Source organism: Scheffersomyces xylosifermentans (genome assembly GCF_036884685.1).
Source record: "Scheffersomyces xylosifermentans strain CBS 12540 chromosome Unknown RJT20scaffold_8, whole genome shotgun sequence".
In the NCBI taxonomy this organism is placed as follows: Eukaryota; Fungi; Ascomycota; class Pichiomycetes; order Serinales; family Debaryomycetaceae; genus Scheffersomyces; species Scheffersomyces xylosifermentans.
In genome coordinates this window covers 913,578-937,137 of record NW_027042946.1, presented here as the reverse complement: position 1 = coordinate 937,137, position 23,560 = coordinate 913,578, and the positions used below count along the sequence as shown (strand labels likewise).

The window sequence follows — 23,560 nt, the reverse complement described above, 5'->3', positions numbered from 1 at the left end:
AACACTAAGGCCTTATTTCTTCATACCCTAAACATCCCAACACTACCACTCTACACACTACTTTCTTTCCAACGGAACAAACCCATTTTTTCCTACTCACTATTAACGATCTAATCTCGTATATTTTTTGTTTCAGGTATCAAAGCAATTAAAATTAGATTCAGTGCAGCTCATCTCAACCACATTACACCAATTATATCCACCACAAATCAATACCAACAATCTAGACGATACTGACATAACTAATAGGCCCGGACCTGGTAAGAATCTCCTTTTAATTTCTTCTTTACACCTAAAAGTCACGGATTTATTGGCAAAAGCCGTGCACATTTGCAGCTAAAAGCGTCCACTAAAATTTCGGCCAGTTCCGGCATCCCGGTGGTTAATAAATTTATATTTCAGAGCATCGTAGGTGGGCCAGATAACCAATTGTTGCAAACTACAACATTAAACATAGTATAAAGGATATTTAAAACCACCGGAAAGAACTCCGAAAATATACAATTATTGTAAATGCCAGCTTTCTGACATAAAAATGCTGTCTTTGCCATATAAATGGTCCTCCGGTGATGGGTACAACCCCACAAATACTACAAATAACTCAGACGATGCAGATAAGAACGACGAAGGCTCAGAATTTGCAGCCAAATGGCGTCAAAACCGTGCCTGTGCCCGTTGCCGGCGTCTTAAGATGAAATGCTCCTACGAGGACCCGAGCTTTAAATCTTGTAAGCGGTGTTTCACTGCTGGAGTGGACTGTTCATTTGACGAGGACCCCACAGCCAAATATGCTCGGAAGAAGAGAAGGAAAGTACCTAGAGCTCAATCTGAAGAGAAGGATAATACCATTGCTGATCTCATAACTCAAGCTCAGAGTGCTTCGGCAGCCCTTGAAGAAATAAGCTATAAAAAGCCTTTCTACCAAGAAGATAGACAACAGTTACAATCATTGTTCACCAAATATAAAACCCTAGCATCCAGAATATCAGAAATGCTTGAGATCAACCCTACAGATGAAAAGAAGGGTTTAGTCATTGGAGAGTATCCTCATATATCATTCAAGCGAAATTTGATAAAGGAAATGATTCTTAATTATGAATTTTTCACAATAGAAGAAGCTAGACATCGATTCCGTTTCTTCTTAGAAGACATGCTCCCCTATTATCCTACAGTAGCATTATCGGAGAACTTAAAACTGTTTGATAACTTGTTTGAAAACAACCCACTTCTATTGACGGCTTGTATTTCTGTCACAGCAGTTAATGATAATAACTTATCTCAGGATCCAGATAAAGTTCTGAACTCACAATTATACAAGATACTAAACCACTACTTATACAACTTCATTTCACACCATGTTCATGTCAAATGTGACGACTTCTCAATTGACTTGATCTATGTCTTTCTTATTCTTTCTTCTTGGTGCTTGACTCCAAACAAACTTGGCCATTTCCGAAACCAATTGAACTCGCTTACAGCATTTAATATCTCACTTTGCATTGACTTAGGAGAAAGCTCTAAGTTCAAAGATACCAGTGATGCGTCATTGGGAGATTTAACATCACAAAGAAACGACTTACGTGCCTTATTAAGTGTTTATTGTTGTTGTGGATCATTAGAGTTGTCGTTAAGGAGATTCAAGCTTGTTGCATGGAGCAAGAACCATGAAATAGCGACTCAACTATTAATGAGACCAATAGGCACCAACTTACCAACTCCAGAAGATAGATACTTGTGCTACTTTGCCAAATTTATCTCAACAGCACAAGAGATTTTGGAATTTGTATCGCCAATCGGCATGTCCACCAACACCACAACCACCTCTAAAACAGGTACCAAAGAGAGCCTGTTTGAAAAACATCTGGATCATCGAACTTATATCTCTCCATCGCAAGTCAAGTATGTGTTGAACGCATATGAAAGAAAGTCACATCAAATATTGGCCGAGAGTGGATTTATGGGCGTCGATAACGACAAGAATCATCCAAAAGAGAAGTATGTGCTTAGTATAATGTATTATCATTTGCTTACAATCACTTACGACAATCTTATTAGCGGCTTTCTCCATGCTCTGGACAACGAGAACGAAAAGGATATATTATTTCAGAATAGCGAAGTGGAACTCTGTCTCCAGAACATCATAAAGCTTCTCTCCATATGTGAAAATTTGATCAACTGCTTTGTCGAGTTAAATTCAGAGCAAACTGTCAACTATCCAACTGTTCTTTACTTCAGACCAATGCATGCGCTAATCCTTTTAGTAAGGCTCAGATTGGTACTCAAGTCTAAGAATTTTTCAAATGTGGAAAGCATAAATGATATTATCCATGATATGGAGGTTGAAAAGTATTTCGAAAAGGTATCCAAGATCATTGTTGATAACCAAAAGGTGTATAATTCAGTTGTCTGTGACAAAATGATGATTATACTCAACAAGATTGAAAAATGGATGAAGGTTTCAAGTGCTTACAACAACGCAACCAGAGTTAGCACGAATGGAACCTCAGGGGACATCAACTTAGATTTGGTTAAGCTTATCAGCATGAGTAAAGATCAAGAGATTGAGAGTTTGGACGTACCAAAGGACTACGAGGACAATCTGAAGCGCCGCAGTGAAGCAAACATGGATATGTCCCGCAATGCAATGACTTCAAAGAATCAAACACCCGAACTTGCTGCTGGGTCAAAATCTGCTGGTGAGCCCCTTGGAGGTTCGATTGAAAAGATATTCGAAGAAATAGATGCCGATGTTATGAACTACTTGAATCCATTGGAATCTTACTTCAATACTATGAATGACATCAATTTGATTGACTTCGGTAATACCATGGATATCTTCAGTGGTACACAAACTAGCTAATTCTATTCCCTATAGACCCTTTCTATTGAATGCATTATTACATAAAAATTGTAACATATATACAACTATAGTACACAAATATAGTACAATGTTGACTGTTAAGTCAATTCGTAATATCAATTCTTTGATGTTGATCAAAACTTGAATTTCTTTGCTGATTCTGCAACAGGCTCAGTTGTGGTTTTATCCCTTATGGAGTCATCAGATGGTTCCTTTGATTTTGCAGTGCCTAAATCGTATTTCTTTTCACCCTTTAACAAACCTGAAGTTTCATCGGAATAGAAGTTTTCTGTCAAAACTGTGAACAAAGACTTAGTAGGACCAGAATCTTCAGATGGCTCCTCATTAGCGGCTGTCTGTTTCTTCTTAGAATTTATTCCGCCATATTCTGAAATCGAGACTTTAACATGAGCGTCATCGATGCTTTCCTTTTCATCCTTCTCCTCGACTTCCTTTTCGTAACCAATTTTTTCATTATCATCTTCATCATCATCTTCTTCTTCATCTTCTTCCTCCTCCGATTCTTCATAATCTTGCAATTTGCCCCAGTGGTCTTCATGGTGAATTTGCTTCACATTCGAAGCCTTACTATCTCTGTATCCTTTGTTGTCATATGGCATATCCAATCCGGGGATATACAACGATTCATACGCTGGAGGTTTTCCTATTTCTTGCATAATACTTATCCATGGTGGAGACCCATCTGGTATGCCCAATGCCTTTCGTAACTCTGAAGATATTTTACCAGGTCGTATTTGAGAAACTTCAGAAGAATATTCATCAGTTGCTTCCCTTCCTTCGTAGTAGACGTCACCATAACCAAAAAGTCGTGGTTTCTCTTGGAACTTGAAGAAGGCATTATGCAAGCGCTGGTAGTCTATATCTAAACGACCCATTTTTGGCTGAACTTTCTCTCTTTGCAGCTGTCGTAATGACTGCTCATCATTATTTCTCATTTCCTGAATTCCTACATCACGAATGAACTTGGGGAGCTCGAATGGAAGCCTTTCTATACCTTTCTTGGATGCCAAGTACTCTCTTTTCAATGACCAATGGCCAGGTACTGGTACGGCATTCGGTTGTGATTTTAAGGCTACCAAAAAGTATGGATCTTGGGCGTCCACATCATACCATTCTACAAGTTGAGGTCTTGGTGTTGAAGACTTGAGCGATGCCAATGGTACTTTATTCCTTTTACGCAATTGTCTTTTGGATAACTGTTTTTCTTCAGCATCCAGATCGGACTCGTCCTCTTCTTCACTAGCTTCATGTTCCGATCCGCTGCTGTATTGTACATCACCTTTTTTGTCTGATATTTCATCTCTCGATTCTTCATCGTTGTGTTCTGTAGACGTTGATTGGAACTTGTTGAAGACATTCTTGAACTGTTCAAACAAGTCATTGTTATCCGGTTTGTCTATGGTTGGTTCGTTTGTTTCTGTATTCTTGTCGTCTATTTTTGCTCCATTCGTTGTTATTAATCCGTCTTCTATAGAAGATGGTACATCTCCATTAACTTCAGGTTCTGCTTTATTTGTAGTAGATGGTATTTCCTGAGGAGTGGTTGTTTCGATTTTTCGTAATTTGGATCGTTCACGTCGAAGCTGGTTCTTGCTTCGTTTCTCCTTTGCCATAATTAAAGGTGTTAATTAAATTAATAGTATATTTATGACAAGAGAGAAGAGAGAAAGAAAGAGAGAAGAAAAGAGTTTAGTGAGAGCTCGTTGTATGAGCGTCTATTTTGGTAGCGATGCGAATACATTGTCTCGCGGGAGCAGAGAACTTTTAGGGAGGAAATTAGTGACGATTGTGAAGGGTAGAGACAGCAGTGACAGATAGAGAGTGTGTGTTTGCGGGTATTGTGTTGGAATTAGTGAGAGAAGAAGCTGGTGGTAGAGGACGATGCGAAAGTAAATTAGCGAGAACTTCCACTAGTTTTAGTGAGCATCTGATGGATTGATGGAACGTATGATGAGAATACCGAGAGTTCGTTACCAACTACAATAAGTTAGAAACAAGCACCATATTTAATAGATGAGATATGAAGATATTATGATATAATGATAATATGGCATCATGCTATTATGATATATATTTAATATATAGATACTTTTGCACATGTAAGTCTTCTTTTGTTGGTCGTATTGGTTCTTGTCTAGTTACCCAATTAACCATCGTAGCAACACCTTGAATTACCTCGACCATCTCACTGTGAATTTTTCAGTACCAAAATTTAGCCAGTTGCGTTTAAAGTTGATGGTGACAATAACTTACTTCAATTGAAATGTAAGTGTATAACGTCAATGATAGCTCTGTAGCTTATTCTCTCTCTATAGAACTGTTTATCTTGACCGTGCCAGTGTACAAATACAATATTCATGGCAACTTCATGCATTGTTACAGGAGACTATGCTCCTGTCTTGCTTATTACTCTGCTTGCATTGCTCTGCTCCCAAGATTTGATAGTTATGATTATTCATTCTCTTCGGCCATTGAGCATGTTCAGTTTATCTTACCCTCTACTTCCTTTCTAAATCACTCTCCAACTTGGCAATTCTCTTCAATAACCGTTCTATCTTTTCATCCACCTCTTGGTCCAGCTTTTCTACTTCCTCAAGAACCTTCTGTAAACGTTCTTGGATTTCATCAGCGACTTCGTAAGTCGATCCTGACTTTGTCGGAACCGATTCTTCACCTGCTTCGTCCTTTTCCAGCAGATTGTTCTCATTATCGCTGTTCATGTGTGGAGTTGAAAGAGCAGCCGTGGCTGTTTCTGAAACCAGAGTCATGGCCACTTCAATATAATCCAAATAATGTGGAATCTGTACCTGTTATGATCTCAATTGCAAGACAATCAATTGTAAGAGTAGAAGTATATACTATATACCTCAATTCCTGGTCCTTCAAGCTATAAATTTCGTTCAATTCCCTTCTACAAATGCAAAATAGACACAATTTCTACGCTATATACCGCCTCTTCTCCTAAGAAAACTCACTATTATCTTCAACTTTTCTTCTTCCACCGTTATTCACCTAAACGGTTAACAATACGCCAGACATAGTAAATAAGAACTCACTAACAAAGGTGAAGTAAGGAATCCACACCGCAATAAATAAGAACTCACTAGCAAAGGTCAAATATAGCATCCACACCGCAATATAATACAATACAATACATTACAATACAATACAATACATTACAATACAATACAATGCTGTACAGATCACTATCACACTGTCTTTCTCTTTTCTCTCTACTCGTTTAGTTAGTTATGAACAAAGATACACCCCTTTTTTTTAAAAAAAGTACAATACAATACAATAGTACAATACAATACTACACAAATAACAATACTAAGCTCATACAGTGGATACAATTTTAATTCGAAGTTTCAGCTCAAATTGGTTCATACTAAACACAAGAAATAAGTCAAACCTACAACATGTTCCTCTCTATACTTTTTATTCTTGAATGGTAGTGTAAACTTTATTGAGAATCAATTCTGTCCCTAGTATTATTCCTAATACATGAGAATACGGAAATACTATACTTATTCATTCAAGCGCTACCAATTACAATACACTTCCCAAATCTAATATGCACACCCTCTATTCTCCCCACGACATCGCGACATTCACCATTTTTGCATTTGCAGATTACGTAGCAGTTTAACTATGGAACACTAATTATAAATTAATGGTTATTCCTTTCTTCTTTAAGAACAGTAGAGTTCACAGTAATTGGTATTGTATTAAGTGAAATATGCATTGGTTGGCGGTGTTACTATGGGCATTGGTGAATCCCGTGCTTTCTGCAAAGGCAGAAATCTCGGACTCCAAGTATAAAGTCAACTACTTCTACAGTAATATACCCTATAACATAGCTAAGTCGTTTGTGCTGCTTAACGATGAAATTCTGCAATTCGGCTTTTTTGAAACACTCAATGTCGACAAAGAAGACGTGTCAGAGAAATACCTCTGTTTCCGCCCGAAAGAGGTGGTTTTGAATACAACAATCTCAATTACAAACGGACTGGTCCCTTTAAGTGGGGACGAGTTGCGGTCTATGGCAGTGAACCAGATCACTGCTTCATTCCCAAGAAATACCTGTGTATACTCATTTGGAATGGCTGGTGGTTACTGGACTTATGCATACTGTTTTGGCGACAAAATCATCCAATTCCATGAAGATGTGGATCACTTGCTTCAAACTGGTCAGCACAAAGCTCACTTACCAGATGCTATCTTCACTCTTGGTAGATTCAATGGGGCAAGAAACGTAGAAGCAAAGATAATGAACCAGGCCGAGGACTTGCAGAATCATTTACAACCAAGGGATTTCCTAGTCCACGACGACATGCTCAACCCATTCGTTAGCCTGCTTTCTGGTAGTACTTACCATTCACAGAAAGTATTGCTGCACGAATTGAAAAATGGTGGCATTTGTGATGTCACAGGACAACCTAGATCCGTGGAAGTCATTTACAAATGTGACCCAAATAACAGAGGAATTACAGAAATCGTAGAAGTACAAGAAATCAAGACGTGCCAGTATCAAATGGTGATAAATGTGCCGAAGTTATGTGCTATAGAGGAGTTCAGACCAGTTAACAATGAAGACAAAGTGAAAGAAATAGATTGCAAACTTATTGATCAGAAGAACGAGATGACTAGCGACTTAGTTAAATACGAGGAATTTTTCTACTATGGAGACGACTTGCCCTACACTACTCGTTTGTTTCCATTGAAAAAGGGATTCAAGATCAACTATGCGGACTATATTATCTTCCCATGTGGTTCAGGTTTCCATGTGTGTATACCCAAATGGAAACCTACTACCTCAAGTGCATTCTGGAATAATCGTTATGTTCTCCAGTTTAATGGAGAGTATTCTTCAACAGATGACCTCCTCGATAAGCTTGGAAGAGTATTGACAACCGCATTGGAAAGGAAGTTTCCTTCGCCTATCTTCTTAGATAACGGTATTGCCACAACTTTAAACTGGCAAGATACATTTGTTGCATGGTATGAATTGTATGACTTTTATGGAAAATTCATAACTATGGTTAGAATCACAAGGGATGGTACTAGAGACGATCATGATTTAGGAATGCAACTTGTAGATCCCGAAACAATGAAAGATCAGGATGGAGATCCCGTGGAGATCAGGTCTTTTGACGCGCCTAACAACAAGTGGAATTTTGAATCTTTCACAAGAACAGAAGAGAATCCAGATGGTGAAAAGGCCACTAAGGCGAAGATAATAACCGATGACAAGGTAAAAGCAAAACCAAAAACCAAAAGTAAGAAGAAAGCCAAGACGAAGGAGGTGGTGAAAGAGAAGACCGTCTTTGTGACAGTCACCGTGAGCGAAGAAAGCAAGGTGGTTGAAAGTGAAGTGGCAGAAGTTGAAGTTAGTAATATAAAAGAGAGCGGAGAACAACAGACAGAACCACAACTGTCAACAGAAGTACAAGCATCTGAAGTGCAACAGAGTGAAGTACATGAAAGTGAAGTACATGAAAGTGAAGTACATGAAAGTGAAGTACCTGAAAGTGAAGTACCAGGCAGTGAAATTCCTGAGAGCGAAGTACCACTGGTCGAGCCGGTGCTAGAGAGCAAAGCTGAGCAGAAAGACGATCATAAAGAGGATCAAGTAAATGAAAGCGACGCACAGGAAAGTGTTGTACAACAAAGTGAAGATCTTGAGAGCATACTGGAAGATAATGTCATAGGAGAAAAAGAAGTAGTACAAGATACTAAAATTCTTTCAGAAAGCCAAATTCCATCAGAGAGCATACCTGAACCAGAGAATGAAGTTGCGCACGAGAGTGAAGATTCAGACAGTAAGGCTACTTCAGCAAGCGAATTGCCAGATAAAGATAGTTCACCACTGAGCGAAGATGCAAAACCAAGCGAAGCTGAAACAGAGAATGAAGCCGAATTAAAGAGCGAAACTGTATCAGGTGATGAAGTGAAAGCAAGTGAAGAGAAACCTCAAAGAGAAGAGTCCCCAACGATTCCTCAAAACGAGGAGTCTCCAACGATTACAGAAACCAGAGAATCCGAACAAATTGACGATTCTACCAAGGAAATACCAGAAAGCAAATCGGCAGTAGAGGTAAGTGAAGAAAAGGCTGTGGAAGAATCAATAAAGATACCAGAAGTGGTTAAATCCGAGCCTCCACCACAGGAAGAACATAAGACTGCCATTGAATCGAATGGAGAAGATTCTTCCCGTGACGCTCCAGTGGAAAAGGCAAGTTCATCTCTGGTGAGTGTCATCTCCTTAGAGGCATCCCAAACCAATGACGAAACCTTATCAAATACTTTGCATATTCAACCAGAAGAACCAAAGGAGGAGGACACCGTTAAGGAAGAAAAACCCATAGACGTTGATTTTCTGCATCAACAACAGCTCATTTTGGAGGGACCTCTTCCCAAGCCGGAAGAATTGCGTGAAGAATCGACTCTCACAGTTGATGGTCAACTAGTGATCGAAACTCCAGGTGAACCTGTCCCGGCAAAGGAAGTTGAACATGACGAATTGTAAAGAATATATGAATCTTGTGATGCGCAAGTCGCGTGTGGTGGACTATTGAGTAGTTCCAAGTATAAATACATATGTCATATTAGAATACATAATACGATTTCTAGCGTATTTCTAGCGTATTTGTAGCATATTTCTTGTGTATTTCTAGTGTACTTCTAGCATATTTCTCATACTAAATTCATCTTTTACCGTATCCCTCTCATACATTATACCCCAAATCCCATGGCCTATTTCATGGCCAATGTGGAGTATCATTCCCCAGTCGACCGTAATTACCAAATAGACCAAAATACTCCTTAACAAACCCACTTTGCTCCCAATCTCCAAACTCCTCCAAAAGCTCAATTTTCACCAATTCTGTCCCCATTCTCACCGTAGACCGTACAAACCACTTTTTTTGCATCTATTTCCAATTTTTCACTATACGCTCTGCAGCGTAATCTACAATACAGAGGTCTATCAAAAACCACCAAAAAACCACCAAATTACCCCAAACTCTCCCAGACCCGTCTACCACCCTATATAACTACAACCAGCCCAATTTCCACCAATTCAATAGCCCCAACCCCCAATTCAACCGCCCCATCCTCCCTCCTCAGCGTAAATCTCGGCACGCTTTCCATGCTCGGAATTTGAAAAAAATCCCATACAAAAAAATGAGCTGTTAAGGAACGATTTAAGAAGAAGAGATCGGTCTTTCGATAGAGGTATTTTGCTGTTTGTAGTGAGAACAGAGCACCGGTTGCGTTTGAGAACGAACAGAAAAGTGGTATAACCCTATTGGATACGTTTTCCTGTTGGAATTAGGAGGAATAACCGTGGATATATCGGTGTTATTTGTTCTTAAGTAAGACATTGAACAGCACTCAACAAGAAGCCAGAAAGTGCCAGAAATACGGAGTTAGAAGCAGAATTTCGCTGAAAAATCGATTGTTTAACCGTCTACAACCCATTAAATACCCATAAGATCAGTTGTTTTCAGCAAAAAAGCCGAAATGTTGGTAAATATCAACACTATCTCTAATGTGATGAGAACATCCAGCAGTTCCATAAATCAGACGAGAAACTTCTCTTTCTTCTGGAAGATGTTAGCGTTGGACAAGCCAGAAAACAAAGAGGCCGAACGTAAACTCTACAATTGGGACGAGTCGCCATACGAAGATATCCGTACACGTGCAGCTTTCATAAGAGCAAAAGCACTCTGTCCGGTGACAAAGAAGTCAGTGAACTTCGTGTGTCCGTACTCGGGTATTCCAACTCACCATTCAGAAGAAGCCTGGAAAAACGATAAGGAGTATCACGAAAAGAAGATTTACGAGAGATTGAAGAAGGTCAATTTATACGAACATGATGTCAGATCGGGCCGCAAGTTCGATGAGTTCGTATTCCCTGGAGAACAAGAAAAGGATTACAGTACCAACTTGTCCAACTGGGACTCATTCTTCTACACCAGAGACTTTGCACCAATGAACACTGAATTCAACTTGGCAGCAGCTACCAAGATTTTGACATATCCAATGACAATTGCTGCCTTACTCCACAAATGGTCTCCATACTCAGGAACTCCAAAGGGTCCAGTCACATTGGAAGGTCTCAAGTCCATAGCTGCTTTAAAATACTCGTTATATCCACCTTTTGCAAAGTCCTCAGATGCCGTCACATTCAAAGAAAGACCATTGAGAATCTTCATTCTTGGAGCCAAGATGGAGTCATTGTTGCCTGGTTACGTATGGAAGCAATTCGGATACTTGTTCCCAGACTCGAAGTTCGAGATCCACCTTGTTGGTCCTGAATGTTACTTTGATCGTGAAACAAAGTCGTTCGCTCCTACTAATGAACCATACGGACGTGCTCTTGTTAAGAGATACGATGAACAGCTTACTATCCATTACCATACTCAATACTTCCACGAATTGTACGACATGGGAGATTTGTTCCCATTTGACCCTTACTTGGATGTATTTTTCTTATTCCATCCTGGTTTCTCGACCGCTGACTCCATTTACTGGGACAAGGCCATGAAGGGCTTATTAGAGTCTAAATGTCCTATTTACGTTACAGGTTACCACGACAAGGACATGAAGCGTGAAATCGAATGGTTGGAAAAGCACCCATTACATGACGAAATGGACGTTTTGATGAATCAAACCGATAACTTATTCGCATGTACAAAGATCGATTTGGTGGATATCAACCCTACAGAGACTTTCAACTCCAACAGCCAGTTGTTTGCCTTTAGAGGTAAGAGATACCACGCCATCAAGACATAGTACTTATACATAGTTAAGCAGAGCTTAGTCTCTTCATGTACATATCAATAAAACACATAAGAATAGAGGAAAGATATAATAATAGTACGAGAGTTTATGAGTTTATGATATTTTGATTGGTTTTTTTTTTTTTTGGTTTTTCTGAGAGGAGATGTAGTCCAGGGATCCTCAAGAACAATATAATGCTGAATGGAACTATCTATACCCATTAAATTCCAAATTACCTTCGTATACCCTATTTAATATAATAGGATCTGGCTACTTTCACGTGACCCAGACCTAAATATTACATGCAGGTCGTTAACATCCAATGGTTTAAGGGTATATTAAAAAGGGCAAATTCCGGTGTTTCTTGGTACTTTAAAAGGTCCAAGAACTTACCTAGCGGGTAAAAGTAACAATAATCTCCTTAACTAAGTAATTCCATAACTAAATTGTTTCCCCAGAGTCCCGTCTATTTCTTACATTATCCTGCAGACTGATTCAAGAAACTCACGTGACCCAACTCTCCCCATTTTCTATGACAGCGCACAGTAATTAACTAAGTATATGGAGCAATTTGAAGATATTCCTTGCAGCCATTAAGATAATAGGTAAATTGATAGTATTGGCGGTATGAGTGACGAAGCAATTGAGCAGATTCGCAATGCAGAAGTTTCTGAGGAAGTTGTTGATAGGTCGAATGATGTAGAGGAGGTAGAGAAAGAGGAAGAGAGAGAGGAAGAGAGAGAGGAAGAGAGAGAGGAAGAGAGAGAAGAGAGAGAGGAGAGAGAGGAAGTAGAAGTGGAGAAACAGCAAGAGGAAAAGGAAGAAGTGGCGGAAGAGAAAGAGGAAGAAGAGGAAAATGAAGAATTTGAGAACGTAGCAAGGAAAGTAACTGAGGAAGAGCCACTGGAAAAGGAAGAACAAGCTGAAGAAGTTGGGCAAAATGAAGATGAAGATGAAGATGAAGATGAAGAAGTAGAGCAAGAAGAACAGCAACAACAAGAAGAGGAACAACAACAACAACAACAACAACAACCTTCGGTTCTCCATAGTTCAACTACTAGCATTAAAGTAGGTGGTTCAGATTTATATGAATTGACAGGAGAAACCTATGAAAAGATTGTTTCGAGTAGAACAGCAACTTCTTCTGGAAGAAACGGCAAGGATAGCTTCTTGATATCTCAATCTGACATATCTTCGGTTCTATTTGAGTTTACTGCTACCGTTGGTGGAGAGTTAAAGAAATTTACCCTCAACTCGTCCCAATGCATAGTGGTAGACTCTGGAAATCACCAACCTTACTTGCTTTTAAGTCCTTCAGGCTTGGCCAAGGTCAATTCGTCTTTATCACTCGGAGAGTTTGAATCGCCCGTTCAAGAAGTGGAAATTATATTAACCAATAGTGCACGTCATCCGTCTCAGGGTGCTACAATACCGATTAACAATTTCAGAGTCGGACATAACATTGTGGTAGTAGAAGATCTGGACAATGAAGATGTAGACACGAATCGCCAGCGAGTCAATGCTCCTGTTGTTCCAAATTTCAATGCGATTAACGTTAACAATGAATTCCCGGAAGCAGCACGAGGAATAGTGGCAGTAGAAGGAATAGAAATCGAACCTCTCAACATCAGAGCAGAAGGGGATGAACCGGTGCAAGTAAATGCTGCGCCAGCTCAACAGAGACCTGGGGGAAATGCAGCTATACTTACTTCCATATTACAAGCTGGCTTCAACGTTATATCATTCATGGTAAAGGTGGTGATCCTTTTCCATGTGTTGGGGTTACGGGTCCCTCAAGGTGTCTTAGACCATTGGGTCAAGTACCTTATCTATGCATTCCTCGTGCTGTGTATTTATGTTATATTCTTCACCACAACCAATGTTCAAAACAGAGTCCAGCAGGAAGAAGAAGAGCAGCAAGGAGAAGAGGAAGAGAGACCAAGAAACTGGTACGATAACGTATTTCTTCAGATTGGAAATATCAGACATCTCACTCTAGGAGCAGTTTCCAGAGCAGCAAGTGGACTAGTAGACGAGCTTGTATCAATTGGAGTCAAGCGTACGAGAGACTATCAACTTATCTTAGGAGAGAAGAACCCATACATAAACATCTTTGAGAATTTGTGGAAGGATATATATTTAGCAGTGCTAACTACAATTCCATCAATTCAGTTCAAAGTACATGCGAAGATAATCACTTGGAGAAGTAGTGAGGTGGAGGAGTTGCAAGAGAAAGTGAAGTTATTCTCTGAATTGGTTGAAACTTTACGAACTGCGTATGATTCAAGATTCACACCAGCGTTCACTTTAGAAGAGTCTTTAGACTACAGTTCCATTGAGGAGACTTTGAATTCTGTTCCTTTGGATGCTCCTGATGGAGAGGGCCCCTCTGCCGCTGAAGTTAACGAAACGAAGTTTAATCTCTTAATTTCTTACTATCAGACATTACGTCAAGCCTATAACACTCTTAACAAGTCATTCATCACGAATCAACCTGTGGAAGGAGGTCGTAGAAGAAGCGAATTAGATCCAAATGAAGATGAAGATGCTGAACCCACAGCTCAAGCTCATATTGCCGAAGAGGAACCAAATCAAGAAGGGGAGGTGGATCCAGAAAACCAACCACAAGCTGAAGCTACAAGAGAACCCGAAATCGAAATCGAAGATTTGAACGAGAGCCAAGAGAACTTTGCATCAGGTGCTAGGGCCAATTTAGAGTAGAATTGAGAGAACCTTGTGATCTGATATGTTTTAAAGGAGCCATTCTGAAACGTTCTCGGGTTTCACTTCGCAATGTGAGACTATATAGGCTAATGATTTAATGAACCAATAGAATAGGTATAGACTTCTCTGAAGGAGAAGACGAGCATAAACAAACAAATCGAAGGTCTATGGATATTCGTATGTAGCAACTGGCAACAAACGATAGACCCTAGATCTCGTAGAAGGTGAAATGGACCCAAAGTTTGTTGTGTTATCTATAACAGAGTATACTCTGGTGCCACTGCCTCATATTGGATAGCTGCAAAAAGACGAATACTAAGGAAGTAGTTCACAAACAAAAATATTGGTTTAGACTCAACGGTAACTAACTACACGGCATAGCTAAGAGAATACCGCCTAATTTAAACCCGCCTGATTCTACGTCACTCCGCCCAGCTTCTTGAATAGTGTGTCTCTACTACAGCATAAGCGACGGGACACCTCGAAATAGTTTAATCCGAAACGATTCACATGAAGGACGGCCTAATGCATATAGTTTTATAAAGAGATAGGGAAATTGACAGACTAGGCGGGACCAATGTAAAGCAGAGTATTTCAGATAAGTACTACTAAACTATTTGACATAAGAAGCCCTGCGGCAACAGGGTTCCGAGGATCCTGTTTGTTTTAGTAAATTTGATAGTTTGAGTTATGACGTACAAAATTTGTAGTGTTTCCTATTAGTATGCTGATCCAGCATTCACCTTCTAAACCTCTAAACCTCTAAACTTCTAAACTACTAAACAAAAACCTCTAGAACTACAACTATACATTATTTTGGGAGGTATCTTTGCATTATTGCTGGAGTGATCTAGAAACTCCTCTTCTCTCTACCTTCCACTATTCTGGTGGTACGTTAGCTGCAATTTTTCAGCGTAGCCAAGTTCATGCCGTCGCTAATCACTACCACCACTAGTCTTCGGTTTTAGCCCTGCTTTCGATCCTTTATTCAGGTTCTAATTGCGGGCCATGCACAACCCACAAACCCACCGAGTTTATGACTTACAACCCTCTTTCCTAGTTCATCAAATTTGTATCCCAATCAAGAAACCACATGTCAAGCCTCTTCCCTTTTGTAGCAATATGGCCCAAAAATACCTGGCTCATTGGCAGCGAAAAAAAATTTTAGTGGGGCCGTGCCACGAGAAATTCACGAGTCTCGGTAAAATTTAGTGGGATTTTTTTGTTTTTTTTGTTTTGTTTGTTTTGTTTTGTCACCACCACGACTGTTGCATAAACAATCAATAGGGCGTCCATGTGGTAATGGTATACTTTAGCAGGTAAAAAAACGATACTAAGGGGGAGTACAGACTAACCACCGGTGGGAGCGTGGGCTAAAATTGCAGCTTTTTGATTTTTTGATTGTGCAACTTCGTAAGAGGTAGGCACATAGAGATAAGATGGGGTTGTTGTTACTTGTTCCTGAACGGGCTGCTGTGCAAGAAGAAAACTGGCTGCGAGGATTACCGCTGGTACCTTTGTTGATCCATACAGCCAGTCCATCGTTCCATGAGCTCATGATAAGGTCCTGGAAAATCAGTCTCGAACCGTCTTGTGTTCAGTAACTCCATCAATGGGCTCCAGCATTAACTTCGGGGACCTTCCCCAAAACGTCAAGGCGGCATGAAAATTTTGCAGGCAACTTTTGTCGTCTGCGTCAAATTGTCAAAAAATAATCCGGATTGACATTTACTCAGCGCGGTGTAAAAGTCGGTCCAGATAAAACACCCTACAAAACCCAAACATTGACTCTCCAACACTGAAAACTCAGTAAAAATCGCAGTAAAATCACTGTAAAACTGCAATTTTTCCTGTCACCGGCTTCTACTATGTAACTCTTGCATATACAACTGGTATATTGTACAGTGACAGTATGCATGTGTCCCGGCCCGCACACATTATCACTGGTGAGTGTATGGATTTTGGTGCAACTCCCAGCGCACGACCTGCAGTCGCGAATCTCGGGGCGCGGCCGCACGTCCCAAACAGGCAAGTAGTAAATAGCACGACGCTGGAAAATTCAACAAGATAGGCAAAACCAGCCAATTTTTTTTTTCACAATGTTTGTTTTGATTAGGCAGATGAAGCAATTGTTCTCTATCATTTCAGTGGAGGCTCGTTAGAAATGAAATGAGCCCAATGGGTCTGATAGGGCGTCAATATGGCAAATTAGTTCGCCAGTAGGTCTAAAGATAAAATTTTTCTAATGTATAAATATGGGTGCCAATTCCTTCTATGATGAAATAAGTTATCTTTTCTTTATCATCATCAGATCTTCTAGTTTCCAACTACTTACTTTCGCTAATAACTAATCACAATGCAATTCTCCACCGTCGCTATCTTCGCTTCCGTTGCCGCCGCTGTCTCTGCTGGTATTGTCACTGAGACCATCTCTTCCTCCACCGTTGTTACCCTCACCGAGTGCCCAGAGTCCGTCACTGAGTGTCCAGCCAGAACCGTCACCGTTGCTGCTGTCTCCTCTTCTGCTGCTAACGTCACTGCCCCAGCTAATGTCACCACCTACGAGGGTGCTGCTGCCAGACAATTCGCTGCCGGTGCCGCTGCTTTGGCTGCTGGTGCTTTATTAGCTTTATAAGTTAACTGATATATATCATTTTTGAGCATACTTTGAGTGTCTCTTGAAGACCCGGTTTGTCCTCAAGATGGCATCTCTTTTCATCTAGTCATTGGAGTGTATATTAGAACTAATTTATAAACAAATAAATATTGAATTATAGAAATGATTTTGAAAACTGTAGCTTTCCAATCTCTATCTCATCTAACGATAACGTAGTTGTGCCTTGTCTCATCTGTTAGCTTAAAGGCTCATGAGTTAAAGCTTGAAAAAGAAATTGTTGCGGCATGGATATTTTTTCTTTGACATATTTTATTATGTGCATTCCAACCTGTTCCTCATAAGGATGGTGAAGGGTTTAACATATGGTCTACCATGTAATGACCTTCCTTAGTAACTACTATAGATGAGACTAACTGATGAGAGTAAACAATTCCATCACGGCGTATATGCTGTAGTCTCCCAAATTCCGTTTGGAAAAGTAACAAGTTATGGTATGTTTTTGTGTTTGTGGATTCATTTGTCTCCAGATTCCATTTAACGTGTCTCTATTAACATCACATAGGACATATAGCGTACTTGTTAGGTAAACCCCAAAATTCTCGTCAGGTAGGCTCGTCATTAAAGCACTGCAATGCTATAATAGAAAGCCTACGTACAGAATTACAAGAAACCCAGGCGGACGATCTTTCAACATTTCCTTATTTGGATTATAAGACCTTGCCTTGGTGGAGAGTCATTCTGAGCGCTGGTAAAATATCTCCACGCGAGAACTCAAATGGAGAGTATATTCAATCTATTAAGCTACGTGAGGAAGGAGTTCCTGTTCTGGATGGTCACATGGTAGACTTGGATGAATTTGGTTGGTTTCCTGACGACATAGATTACTAGGAGTATGATGCTTCTTCCTGTTTTACCTGGGTCATTGTAATATATATATATTCATATGCGTACGCATTTTGCAAGACATAATTAATAAATAAGAAAATAAAGTCGTTCTCGTTATTGATATTATAGTACATAGGGTCGTTAACAGGCAAGTTGCTCCTCTCTTAAATTCTTCTCTTTGTCCGCCTTTTTCTTGTTATTCTTATTGTTGTTATTGTTGTTGGTGTTGTTGCTGCTGCTGCTGCTACTACTATTCTTATTCTCTTTGTTTTGCGAGTCTGATCGTTTAGGATTGGCTCTCGAACTTCCTGAGCCTTGTCCTTTGTTAGAACTTCCTTCCGACTTGCGTCTACTGCTTCCGCTGCCACTGCTCTTCCGGGACTTAGGTACCTTGTCCAATTTCTTCCTTTGGTCCACCTTATCTTCCTTATTTCCACTCATTTGCTTTTGGACCCTCAAAGATTCCTCTTCCCACCATTTTGCAAATTCTTGCTCCTTCTGAACTTCTAATAAGGTCTTACGTTCAGCTTCTTGCATCTTGGCTCTTTCAATTCTCAATGACTCTTCAATCATAACCTCTGTCAAGGACGGAGTTGAATAGACGTTGTTAAATGGTGAAGATGAAGTAATACCACTAAACGGCGAGAGAGCACTTGCAAACGGAACAAACCCAGTGGACCCCGATATTGGCATAGAAACACCTGGAGGATTTGCTGGAGGCAGTGGTCCGTGACCTTGCAGTTTCGAAGGAACTGTTTTTGATTTAATCTTGGTAGGTTTGGCTTTCTCTTGTTTATTGGAACTTCCAAGAACCGGCAAATCCTTTGAGGTGTCTTGAACCGGTACTGGAGCTGCTTCAGAAGATAGCCATGGATTAACAGGGGATGTTGCCAAACTCTCCTTTGGGTATAAATTGTCATTACTTTGAGCTGCCGCTGCTGCCGCTAATTTCTTACGCTCCTTTTGCGAAAGCTTCATAACGGGTCCGATCTTTGCCTTTACCGGTCTCTTAGCCCATTCTCCGTTGGAAATAGCTTCAGAAGATTTTCCTAGCGCTGGTTGCTGAAAACGATCAGTAAGAATGGGGGAACCTGAAGATGGTCTTGAAGCCCAGTTGGAATAAGGACTCAAGCCGCTGAGTACATTATTCTTCGGAGGGGCGGGAACATTGATAGGCTTAGTGGGAATTTGGGCCACATTAACCACTGAAGAATTTCTCGAAGAAGGAGTGGAGTTAGGTGGGGTTGGAGAAGGACTGGACTCATTCACTTTAGATCTCTGTCGCGTACGCTTTTGAACAATTTCAAACGAATTTTCTTCGTCCACAACAACTTGCCCATCAATATTTTCTTTCTCCTTAGCTGTTATGTTGTTTCGGAAGTCGCTAATATCAGCTACAAGTGTGGAACTTTTTCTCGATTTTTTCTTCTTCAGTGGAACTTCCTTTTGTGGCTTTTTGACTTCATACTTTACGTCGATTAATGGCTCAAAGGCACAATAACCCTTTCTGTCGCTGACAAAAAATTCATTGAAGGACGCCACGTCATTGGAAAACATACCAAGTAGTTGATTCGACCGGTTCTCAAATATATTTGTTAAAGTTTCAGGATTGAGCTCACCCTTTTCATTTGCAAAATTGATCAGTTTGCAGTTCCTGAAGTATTTTATTTGATCTTCAAGTTTCTCGAGTATTTCAAAAGATAACTCCTTGAAAGATGAATCAAATAATAGAGTTTCTAAATTATTATAAATGTACCAACAACAATTCATGAATAATTTGGGGGCCGATAAGTAATCAGCATGAACCAACAAAAGGATAACATTATCTAGTGAAATGAAGTCAGATATAGCCAATTGGCATAATGCTTTCAATTGAAAAAGCAATAATTCATCTGAAATCTCTATCAATTCGAGTAAGTCATTGACAAATTCATCACTTTCATTAAAAGAGTAATCAAAACAATCAAATAACTCATCATCACTATAGCCGTAAATGTGCCTCAAAATTATCTCAAATTGGCGAGAAGAGAGACCTCCAAAGTCAAGAATACTGGATGTATCTGTTTCCCAGCGAGGTGAGAGGACAGTTTCAAAAAACGCCGATCTAGCTTTCAACAAGTAAGAGTGACATTTCATTTCAGTATCCTTTAGCCTAATGGTTATATCCCCTGAGTTATCCTTCATGCTTTGAAAGTTTTTAAGAAGGGAATCATATCCACGTGAAGACTTGATTGAATCCGAAATACGGAACATCGAAATGAGCTGGTTGTATTCATCAAATATTTTTTTCAAATGAGGGGGATAGCTGTGTCTGGACAGATAGCAAGACCAGAGATCTAATTTTTTACTTGTGTAAATGGAGTAGATCATTAATAAGATACTTTCGATTTCGAAGTCAGCCATAATATGGAATGTCAGTCCGACATCGTGATACCTTGCTACGAACTCGTCAGAAACGAACATCTCGTCATCACTTGTTGGGTTCAACACTTTCTCAAAAACTTTTGATCTCACTTCGAAGATTTTTTTATGAAATCCAAAGATGACATCCTTGTGGTGTTCAAAGGTAATTTTACAATCATAGCCCTTGTTGCTCTCCTCAAATGCCCTTGCAGAAAATTCCCTTGCAAGAACTCCACATTCCATTTTCACATTATCGGCCATGGACTGGTCCTCTGAATCCAACACAAGGTCGAGAGTATTCTCTAGTCTCTGCCTCTTGTTCTTGTTTCTATCATACTTATCATTATACCCAGTAGAGAGAATATCTTCGATGCTATCTCTTGTTTCCTCTACCAAAGTTGTATCGTCGTCTTCATCATTCTCAACTTCGGGTATATCACTAGGATACAAAAAGTTGGAGATGTAGGTATGGTACTTATGGTTAACCTTCAACAACTGCTCTTGCTTTCTGGAAAAATCACTTTCATTCAAGCAAGACAAGTACCTGATATCTCGAAGAAAGTCATTTTTCTGCAACTTCAATGGAAATGTGTCAATATCATCTCGAATAAACCCAAATGAAAGAAAATTGAAATCGCAGCACACTTGGACAACTTTATTTAAATGATCTATCTTCTTAAATTTATTCTTTGTAATACCAATGGGAAGAGCTGTTTCTGTCATGGAATTCTTACGTTGGTTTGAATGACTAGACTTCACGAAAACTGACCCATTCCTTGTACATAATACAATAGATCCATCATTTGAAACGTCAATGTCTGTTACTACCATATCGCGATCATATGCCTTCCATAGCGAAGTATACTTGGTATTCCGAACATCTTTCACGTTGACAGTACAAGTCATAACGCTACCATTACCTAAAAGAAGGGTACATGATTCATGGTTCTTGCTGACTATCTTTTTAATTTCAACCGCCTGAGTGAGTTTAGTAGGCTTAAAGATGTCAAAGTGTTTATCGCTGGAAGCCTTCACTGGTATCTTCGGTAATTTTAAATGCTGATAGTTATAGTAAAAGTGTATATCATTTTTTGTGGTGACCAACCATGTACACAACTCACTGGTGGCTATGCATTTGATTTCATCTTTCAACAGAACCATTCTAGGGGTTGGTTGAATTTCTCCTCTAAAAACATTATCATGGAGTTTCACTTCTATATTACTATCATTAGCAGGAATTCCCATTTGTCCAACATTAAGACCCCAGAAGAAAAGATCATTTTTTGTATATGCAACAGAGTGTACCTTCGACACGGAAATACCAATAATGTGACCAGAATTTTTTCTCAAGTCACCTAGAACAAGTGTGGGCGTTGCCTCGAATGTTTCTAGAAACCCCTTTGTTTGATTGTATTTAGCAGTGTTGTTGGATGACTCATAGCCTAACTGCCTGAAACTGTTCAACCCCCAAGAATAGACCTCGTTGTCTGTCGTTAGGGCCAAAGAATGGTTATTGGAAATTGCAACGTCCCTCAAAGTCTTGCAATCTTCTTGGTCATCTCCTGCAAAAAAATCGACTCTCTTGAATCTGTAATAATTATTCATATCCTCAAATCCGTGACCTAAGCGGCCTCTGGAACCAATGCCACATGAGAAAAGTTCACCATCTTTTGTCAATATTATTGAGTGGTTCTTTGAGAGAGCAACTTGTCTGTATCTTGGTTTGGTAAGGATTTCCTGGAGTTTTGTGGTTTCGCCGGTTGTAACTTTGAAATTTGCATGCGAAAGTTTGGATGGTACAGATCTGTTCGTTGAATCCCCTAAGCCGAGCTGGTTATTGTTGTTCGATCCAAGCATATAAACCTCAGAACCACCACGCTTCTGACTCCATGAACAAGTTGGGGATCGTATTGCAGGTCTCTTCGTCTCAGTTGTTACAATGGCTGGTGACGACGTTTCTACATTGCCAGTTGTCGGTGTTGTTCTATCTCCTTCTGTTATTTCCGTATTTTGCAATGACTCCGAATTATCTTTTCCTTCCAGTGCTACCGTGCTCTTGTATCTGTATGCTATGTGGTATTCATTTTTTTCATTAATATATTCGGGGATCCAAATTAAGTCCTTGAAGTCGTTATCAAGCAATTGAATGGGAGTCGCTCCGTTTCTATCCTTGCATCGAAGGAGTTCGTATAATACAGTATTGTTTGCAATAAGCAGATTCTGCTTGGCGCTGGTATTCTTGAAATATTCAATTAGAATCTTAAAGCACGAAAGGCGCTTGTGAAAAATGGTATAGTGCAAACAGTTCCATCCGTTTTCATAATCTGTAAGTGAAAGAACGCATTTCACGTCTGGATTTTTAAGTAGATTCTTTAGTAAATCGTATCTGCTTGATAATATGAGTAAATGTAGTATAGTTCTTCCGAAGATATCTCTTTTTACGAGGTCTTCTTTGCTTTGTTTCGATAAATTTGTAGATACTGAAGGCGGAGGCGATCTCAAGGTATCACTGCTCATAATGGAAAATGAGTCTTGAGATGAGATGAAGTTACAGGTATTTGGGTTAGTTTCTTTGAGTTACTGATATCTTAGTCTTTTGGTTCTTAAGGATCTATTCCTATTCTTATTCTTAATTTTATTCGTTTACTTCTTTGCTTACTGTTACTGTAACTGTTACTCTTTCTTTTCTTATTCTTCTTTTCTTCTTTCTTGCTGTATCCCTAATCCTGAGTGAGTGTTCTTTCTGAGTTCTACCGTATCAGTATCCCAGTTAGTTTACCACATTTGGCTCTATTTTCTACAGAAACTATTATCCAGGGGAAATTAATCGTAGTATAGATTGTACGGAGCCACAAATGAGCAAATCTTACGTTATTATAACTGTAATATAACACTAATACAACACTAATACATCTATAACAAACATATAAATCATATAAAAATCTATTGTTGGCACTGTAAAATTGTTAACCGCCAGGTGGTTGGGAGCGCGGCGTTTTGTATTATTACTTGTGCAGTACGCTGAACGTGGCAGTTAATCGTGGGTGGGTAAGGTGGGTGGGTAATGAGGTAGGGAGATATTACGAGCGTAATAGAAAGAGTGAGTAGGAGAGAGAGACTTGGGGGGAAGGGAGAAAAAGGGTCAGAATGGAAAATATAGAGAGATACAGAGTGAATGAGTCAGTGAGAGTCGTGAAAGTCAGTGAGTTAGTGAGAGTCAATGAGAGATACTGAAAGACACTGAGGGACACTGTAATAAT

At 39.6% G+C, this 23,560-nt stretch overlaps 8 protein-coding genes across 8 annotated transcripts; 5 read left to right on the top strand and 3 right to left on the bottom strand. All coding sequences in view use genetic code 12, as the record gives it.

Annotated features, from left to right (window-relative positions):
* Positions 1-535: 535 nt before the first annotated feature.
* ZCF39 (Zcf39p) lies at positions 536-2,860 on the top strand (the record flags this gene model as incomplete). The annotated part of the gene is made up of 3 exons (XM_064918891.1): positions 536-566; positions 630-875; positions 930-2,860. The coding sequence occupies 3 exons, from the start codon at positions 536-538 to the stop codon at positions 2,858-2,860; spliced, it is 2,208 nt and encodes a 735-aa protein (XP_064772037.1).
* Positions 2,861-2,927: 67 nt separating this feature from the next.
* On the bottom strand, positions 2,928-4,872 carry RJT20DRAFT_64518 (U2 snRNP complex subunit). Its single transcript, XM_064921086.1, has one exon. The coding sequence runs from the start codon at positions 4,492-4,494 to the stop codon at positions 2,995-2,997; it is 1,500 nt and encodes a 499-aa protein (XP_064772036.1). The 5' UTR covers positions 4,495-4,872; the 3' UTR covers positions 2,928-2,994.
* Positions 4,873-5,287: 415 nt separating this feature from the next.
* Positions 5,288-5,907, bottom strand: RJT20DRAFT_143285 (uncharacterized protein; the record flags this gene model as incomplete). The annotated part of the gene is made up of 2 exons (XM_064918662.1): positions 5,384-5,907; positions 5,288-5,309 (listed from the first exon to the last, which is right to left on the bottom strand). The coding sequence occupies exons 1-2, from the start codon at positions 5,647-5,649 to the stop codon at positions 5,288-5,290; spliced, it is 288 nt and encodes a 95-aa protein (XP_064772035.1). The 5' UTR covers positions 5,650-5,907.
* A 682-nt stretch (positions 5,908-6,589) lies between these two features.
* RJT20DRAFT_131409 (uncharacterized protein) lies at positions 6,590-9,519 on the top strand. Its single transcript, XM_064918000.1, has one exon. The coding sequence runs from the start codon at positions 6,624-6,626 to the stop codon at positions 9,411-9,413; it is 2,790 nt and encodes a 929-aa protein (XP_064772034.1). The 5' UTR covers positions 6,590-6,623; the 3' UTR covers positions 9,414-9,519.
* A 490-nt stretch (positions 9,520-10,009) lies between these two features.
* Positions 10,010-11,777, top strand: MSS51 (Mss51p). Its single transcript, XM_064917999.1, has one exon. It carries the CDS (start codon positions 10,409-10,411, stop codon positions 11,681-11,683), a length of 1,275 nt encoding a protein of 424 aa, XP_064772033.1. The 5' UTR covers positions 10,010-10,408; the 3' UTR covers positions 11,684-11,777.
* A 521-nt stretch (positions 11,778-12,298) lies between these two features.
* Positions 12,299-14,392, top strand: FGR34 (Fgr34p; the record flags this gene model as incomplete). Its single annotated transcript, XM_064919964.1, has 1 exon — positions 12,299-14,392. The coding sequence occupies one exon, from the start codon at positions 12,299-12,301 to the stop codon at positions 14,390-14,392; it is 2,094 nt and encodes a 697-aa protein (XP_064772032.1).
* A 2,772-nt stretch (positions 14,393-17,164) lies between these two features.
* On the top strand, positions 17,165-18,000 carry RJT20DRAFT_131402 (uncharacterized protein). Its single transcript, XM_064917998.1, has 2 exons — positions 17,165-17,503; positions 17,575-18,000. The coding sequence occupies exons 1-2, from the start codon at positions 17,416-17,418 to the stop codon at positions 17,898-17,900; spliced, it is 414 nt and encodes a 137-aa protein (XP_064772031.1). The 5' UTR covers positions 17,165-17,415; the 3' UTR covers positions 17,901-18,000.
* RJT20DRAFT_131401 (uncharacterized protein) lies at positions 18,001-23,198 on the bottom strand. Its single transcript, XM_064917997.1, has one exon. It carries the CDS (start codon positions 22,815-22,817, stop codon positions 18,039-18,041), a length of 4,779 nt encoding a protein of 1,592 aa, XP_064772030.1. The 5' UTR covers positions 22,818-23,198; the 3' UTR covers positions 18,001-18,038.
* Between the last annotated feature and the right edge of the window lie 362 nt (positions 23,199-23,560).